General features: G+C 40.1%; 1 protein-coding gene across 3 annotated transcripts in view; it reads right to left on the bottom strand.

Annotated features, from left to right (window-relative positions):
- mlphb (melanophilin b) overlaps positions 1–6871 on the bottom strand; it is a 49416-nt gene extending 42545 nt beyond the window's left edge. The window contains exons 1-2 of one of the 3 annotated variants that reach the window (XM_032530365.1): positions 6703–6871; positions 4309–4480 (exon numbers count right to left, since the gene is read on the bottom strand). In XM_032530365.1, coding sequence (XP_032386256.1) covers positions 4309–4433 — 125 coding nt within the window. In that variant the 5' untranslated portion in view covers positions 4434–4480; positions 6703–6871. The remainder of the gene's footprint in view (positions 1–4308; positions 4481–6702) is intronic. The other 2 variants (XM_032530367.1, XM_032530366.1) reach the window with 2 other exon arrangements.
- Positions 6872–7303: the final 432 nt, after the last annotated feature.

Below are 7303 nucleotides of genomic sequence, written 5' to 3'. Positions count from 1 at the left end.
ACCTCAATGCCTAAATATTTAAACTTTTAAACTCTTAATTCCTCAGTAGCAATCAATCTGTCTAGGCTATCTGATTCCTCTGCTGATAACTGAGGCAAGTCAGGCAGATTTAACTAGCTGTCACAGTGAGACTTATCCAAAGTTACCTCAGGTTCATTCAGATTGGAATAAAATGTCTAAAAGGATTTATATATTTCGACAGGGTTAGTTCTAATATTACCATCTGAAGATTTAATAGTGGGAATGTCTGCAACATAATCACTGGACCTTAATCTCATAGCGAGAAGGTGACTAGGTTTAGCACCCTGCAAGTATTTGCGCTGTTTGTACTGTATTTTACTGTGAAAAAAAATCACAAATAAAAGGCTTCTAAACCCCGAACTACACAACTGAACATATTCCAGCAGGAATTAGATCTGTACCTGGGGAAAACAAACATCTACAAGATTCAAAGATTGCAGATTGCAGGTTTCCTTACGCTAGCATGTAGCTACATGTAGCAGTGTATGGAAACACTGCAGTGGCAGGCCTGGAGCAGATTACCACGTAAAGAATTCAACATATATACAGTATATATGTAACAATACATAAGACAGGAAATTAAGAAAAAGCATGATAGGTCCCTTTTAATGTACTGTTTCACAAGGACATGCAGCACTGTGGTATGCTCCCGCCCAGGTTGGCTCTTTATCAGGTGCAGAGGAATTTAGGACGCAGCACTTGGACTAAAGTGTGTGTGTGTGTGTGTGTGTCTGTGTATGTGAGCAGCATCATATGTAAACACAATCTTTGTTTATAAGAATACTCGACCGGGCATCTACTGTATAAAGTGAGAACTTACATATATTTACATATAAAAAAGTAATGGGTTGTTAGATAACGCCCAACAGCACTCAGAAATAACTGCAATATACAATATAAATTAGATTGCTTTCTCTTTCTCCTTGTCTTCCATGCTGAAAAGTCACAAAAAAGCTTTACATTATAAAAAGGAGACGTGACTATGTGCATTTTCTAAGCCGTTTTACCAGTTAACACACTTCAGTTTGTCTTCAAAATCCTCCCTTTTGCTCGGTATTTGATTAAAAGCAGCTACTGCAGCGTTTGTGTTCAACCAGCAAAGCTGAGGAATCCGGGTGCGGCAGCCAGACGTTCACTTAGACACAGACAGCTAGGAAGACCAAAGGAACTGAGTGTTCCCATACATGGTCATCTTCTCGCTTTACACACACACACACACACACACACACACACACACACACACACACACACACACACACACACACACACAAGTAAACTGTGCAGGAAACGACAGTTGTTTGGGGTCAACATGCTGTAAAAGCAACACTGACATGTAAATTTTTAAGTTGACATAGTTAACAAAAGCCCAGTTGTACGACTACTATTTCATAATCCAAAAAACAACACAACTGAGGACACAAGTAACCAACAGTCACACTGGAGGCAAGTAAACAGGAGCTTAGCAAAACAACGTAAAAGGTGCAACGCAACAGGTCGCTGTTTAATGACGTAGCTTCTCTTATATCTGGACAATAAGGTTTGTTTTAAAGGTACACTTTAAAATTTTGCTCAATGTTTACATTTCTGTCTGTGGACATATTTTGTCGACTGTACAAGACGCAAAAACTAAACTTAATAGGTGTGTAGTTGAGTGAATCTGTGTATTAGCTTAGCATACAAAGAAGGACAAATTTAAGATGCATAGCAGGTGTAAACCTTCCTTTTGCAATGTGCCACTGAACATCTCTACATTTTGAGGACTACCCTTACTATACTAGACTACTGCTGCTGAGGAGAGGTCATCCCACATCCAAGCAGGGGAGGAAATCCCCTCTAAACATCTTCCTCCAACAGCCTGATATCTTAACCATCCATCAGTCCCGATTGCCAAGGAGACATGTGAGCAGTAGCTCAGTGAGTCAGGAGCAAATGACTGAATCGTCTGTTGGAGAAGCTCAACAGAGTTAGTATTTCCACTGGTATACAATTGAAATCAAATAAGGTCAGCCTTTTTTTCCCTGTAAAAACATCCAGGAGAAAACCAATTATCTAGCATAACAGGCTTTGAAGACAAGACATGTGACTACTGGCTCTCTGTGATATGTGAGGGCCCCGTCTTTGTCAAGCTGACATGGTCATGACATAACGGGCAGTGAACCATCATAGGAAACTAATACTGGACAGGGTTTCCATTCAAGTGAGATTTTTGACATAACTTGATCTAAGTTTTGAATGAAGAAATCATAAATGCTGACTTCATAAGCAATAAAACACACCACCCCTCAATTCGATGTAGTCAGGGGGTTTTCTTATGACCAGAGGCTAACAGTAACCATGATTCAATACCAAAGTCAACTTTATTGGCAAGTAAGTTTGCACTCACAAGGACTTTGCCTTGATGCATATGGTCCATACAGTGAACAATAAACATGTTGAAAAGGGAATAAAAACTAAAGCTAAGTAATGCTACAGTCAAGAACGTAAATACAGAACAGATTACAAATCATACATCCTTCTTTTCCTTCCTAAACTGTTATTTTGGACATATTTGTATAGTGTATTTTTACATACTTTATCATCTATTCTGTATTTACGTTCTTGACGGTAGCATTTAAAACTGTTATTTTGCACATATTTGTATATCTACAAATATGTGCAAAATAACAGTTTTAGGAAGGAAAAGAAGGACGTATGGCTTGTGCAGCGTGTGCAAATTGATCAGGCGGGTGTACAAATGTTCCCAGCATATAATGTGTGTGCATTGGCCAGGAATACTAGTCCAGGATGTGTGTTAATGTGACATGTAGGGACTATGGGGTCAAGAGTCTGTCAGTGGGGGTCGGAGGCCTTGCCACATTCGGGAAGAACCTGTTCTTGTAGCGTGAGGTTTTGGTGCTGATGGACCGCAGCCTCCTGTCAGTGTGACTTTGCAATCCTAGGATGGCAACAGGGTGTTTTGGCTGGACAGCACCCCCAACTTTTTTCATCGGTTGTCCCAACGGCTTCTTCTTCTGTTTTTACGGCTGCCTACTGTGATATCCCAATCCAAGATCCTGCTGAGGATGAAGCTCCTACTAAAACACCTTTCATGATGATATTGAAGTAAGTTAGTAGGTTAAGTTTGACTTTTTCATTCGAGATGACTTTGTGCCTACACAACTTTTTTCATTGGTCGTCCCAATGGCTTCTTTTTTACGGCAGCCTACTGTGATATCCCAATCCAAGATCCTGCTGAAACTTATTTTGCAAGGATTATTATACTAAAACGCCTTTTGTGAGGATATTGAAGTAAGTAAGTAAGTAAGAGAAAAGATAGAAAGATGAAGTCGTACAACCAATGAAATGAGTTCCTCTTGGTCCAGACAAAAACGTCTGTCACCATCCTAGGATTCAAAATTTCATGCCAGGGGTGGGGGGGAACGGCCACAACCATTTTCTGCTCTCATCCCATACTTGTTCAGCTAAAGTAAAAGTGAAAGTGCACACTATCCTCTCTGGTCGAAGGTTTTAAGCTGAGGTCTTCTTTGTCGTCTGTAACCACACCCAACAGTAAATATCATAAGGTCCTGGAGTACAATTGTACATTACTGCAGCAAGGTGAGCTAAGATGAACCACTGTTGAGGAGGTGCTGATGGGTAATTTATTAACCTTAAAATAAATAACCAGTCTACAGCCAAGGCAGCCACTCTATGAGACTGTATGAGACATATAGGCACAGCTTTAAGCCAAATGCTAACGCTAGGATGCATTCATGCATTCATTGGCATGTTTACATGCTGTGTAGCAGGCCATGTTTAACCGGCTTGTTAACAGTTGGAGGACACTGTATAAATATTTTGACTTCTGTAAAAAATCATGCTAATCTTTTATTTATTATCCTGATTTCACAGAAAGAAAAAAAGCAGAATTTAGACATGTTTAAACTGGCACAGCCCCAATGGCTACAACATGTTAAAACTAATTACAGAGGGAAATACTGCACTACACACGAGTCACAGCTGAGATATATGATGTAAAAGATTTATAATTTTATATTTAACATGAAGTGTAATATAGTATGATTAATTGTTTGTTCTGGATAATAGGGACAGAGTTTAAACTCAGTAATGGACAAAAATATCTTGATTTAAATGTAGACTAGAGACAATTTTAAGCAATAAATGATTAACTACTAGTGTTTTATAAAATGCGATCCCTATACTCTAAAGGGGATCTATAGTGAGGCTAATCCTGAAGCAAGCGTTGGCTTCTGTGGGGTTGTTGAGAATGAGATCTTTTTAACTTACCCGAGTCTGTCCTCCTCCTTCTTCCTCAGGTCGAAGTCCCGCTGGACGACTTCCCAGACGTGCTTGGCCTCCTCGTCCGTGAGCTTGGAGAGATCCAGCTTCTTGCCTGTTGTAGTGCCAAGCATGATTAGGAGTTTGATGCCCGTGGGCTGGCAGGCGGTCCTGTGCTGGGCTACAGTTGGATAATAATAAAAATACAGTAAGCTGTTTGCAAGTTATTAGTCAGCATTAATAGAGGAACTGCTGTGCAAGAAAACTATTGACTTAAAATGAGGTCACTGGCATTACTCCCTCCCCCAAATAATTGATCAGCGTTGCACTGCCAACCATTCAATGCACCATTAGGTGCTGAACTTCACAACTTGCCATGAGAGTTAATCAGTTGGTCAGGGAAAGTCATGTTGTGTTCACGGTACAAGGCTGTGTGACAAAAGGTTGGAAATAGATTTTAAGCATGTTTGCATGTGAATGTCACTGAACGCATCACTGGGATCATGGAGAATGCATATCACAAACAGCTTTCTGAGTTAATATGTTTCACTGCCCTTTGACCTTCAACATTGCAGCTAGACAATCTACCAACACCTAATCAAATGCCTCAAAAGAGGCCCCCGTTTACACCCATTGCTTATTCCTTATGGGATATGTTCAGATTTTTACTATTATAATGGTATTTCTATTGAAAGCAATCCTTTCCTAATGCAAAGCCACTGTGAGAAATGGGGGACAAAATCCATGGTCTTTGCAAAAAAGTAAATTGCAGGTAGCTCATCAGCAAAGCAACTGAAATATAAGTAATATTTTGTGGTGGTTTGGGGGGGATTTGCTTTGATTTCTTTTCCTCTTTTGGTCCTGTCTTGTGTTTAAATCTTTCTCCCCAGCCTTGTGTTGTTGGTCCTGTCTCCTGTTCCCCTGAGTGTCTGCATGTTCTGCTTCCTGTTTTATTCTGAAGTCTGGTTGTTGTCTTGTCTCGCCTTTAGTTTTACTTCCTGTGTCTTCCCTCTCTTGTGATCACCTGATGTTTTCCACCTGGTTCCCTGTCCTCGTCCACAGCCCTGTGAAGGAAGGTCTGGCATTGCGAGACAAGTCATGAGCCGATGCCTAAACCTTAAATTTTTGAGAAAACTGCTTTCAGTATTTTCAACTGCTGTTTTCTCCAAACAAATCGGCCCGTAATAATAAAATTGATCACGGGTCAGTTATATGACGCACTGGTTTAGATTAGGTGCTTTAAATCTCTGTGCCACATGCGTCGGTCCTGTGATCTGGGAAGGTTTGGCACAGTTAAACCATCACATTGCTGAGCAATTTTAATCAAGTCTCTGTTAAATGGAGCCTGGCCAAATTATTTCACATGGTCCGGCTTCATAATGCCTCGGTTTCAGAGGATGAATTGACTCCACTCAAGCTGAAAGAGCACATGTAGACACATAACTAATACCACCAAATTGCACTTAAGCTCTCACATAATCAGTAAAGGAATGCACAGGAACGTCACGTAATTGTCTTGTTTACCAGATGTAAAAATGTCTTAAACGCCTGGGTAGCCTAATCTAATTCATGCTCATGCAACTGGGCAGTAATGGTAAAAACAACCATGCAAACATGAGAAACAGGTCCCATCTAAATGGAACAACCTGAGTAGAACATTGTACAACAGTAGAAAATAGTGCTTACAACTTTCCCACATTTAAATATTTACCCTTGAAAACCCGAGCAGTATACAGAAGCTTTGTGAATTTGCTTAGAGGGTGTGAGTTGCTTGGTATCTTACTGTTGTATTAAAGGGAGATTACGAAAACATAGACTTTAATTTTAATGAATATTCCCCATGGTAGTTACATTTTTATACCTTAGCTAATGAAATCTTAGTTGTATAGCATTCTCTACAAAGGAGTTCCTGTGTTAAATGACCTGTCGATACACACAACTCAACAGGTGCACCCTGAAGAACTCCTTGTTTGCATAAGGAAGGTTCTGCTTGATAACAGGTGTGCAGGTGTGGGGAGACACAAACCTGGAATAATTATAACTAACTAAAAGAACAGTAAAGATGAATTATTTTGTTTTTTAAAACATTTTCCCCTTACAAACCACTGCATGCTCTTATGTGTGGCAATCTTGGCTACAATTTTAGTAGATTTAAGAAAGTTGGTGTTTGACTAAATACATGAATTGTGTTTTTAATAAGTTGAAACACTTTTGAACATGGTTCTGGCCCAATATGTAATGAGCTCTCTGTCACACACCAACAGTTTAAGTAGCACAAATCTCAAAAAAGACATAACAACATGATTAAAATTAACTTCTAAGATGCCAACATGTGTAGGCATTGGCATCATTTTTCTTTCTCTTAACATCCCATGGAGATCAGTGTATGTAGAGATAACGTACCTTAGGGGGTGACAGTAGTATGCAGGCGGTTTATCCTCTGAAGGCAGAGCAGGCTGACTGCAGGGCAAACTAAGTAGCAGACAGCAATGCTAATCACATGTCTGGTTCACCAGGATGAAGGAAGGCAGGAAGACAAGCCTCCTCTCCGCCTTCTTTCCCTTTACTTCAAAGGGTTTGGCTCTGTGCTTTGCCCCCCCCTTGGCTTCATTGATAAGGGTATTACATAAATGACTGCTATTGGTTGGCTTTAATGTTGGGGATGGGCTTATCAATCAATTGGTTATGGAAGCAATTGCTCATTTATTTGGGCGTTTAATAGCTTGTTCAGTATTGAAGTGAGCCGTGATCATGAGGTCACACAGAGGCCAGCTGGGCTTAAATCCCTGTCATGTGTCATGGATCCTATGTTACAGAGAGGCATGTCATCAGAGCAATTAACTATCAAGGGACATCTCTTTAATGACACTGACATTCATGTCCTGTGGCAAAAAACATTGGGAGGTCTTTTAAGGTGTAATGATACAGCCACAGCATAGGAATGCATTTTTATCTCCATTAATAATAAAAGTAGTGTTGGTTTAATATGGGACTGTTGTTTGCA

Source organism: Etheostoma spectabile, chromosome 11, assembly GCF_008692095.1.
Source record: "Etheostoma spectabile isolate EspeVRDwgs_2016 chromosome 11, UIUC_Espe_1.0, whole genome shotgun sequence".
Classification (NCBI taxonomy): Eukaryota; Metazoa; Chordata; class Actinopteri; order Perciformes; family Percidae; genus Etheostoma; species Etheostoma spectabile.
The sequence above is the reverse complement of the archived record's forward strand: the minus strand, read 5'-3'. Positions and strand labels throughout refer to the sequence as shown.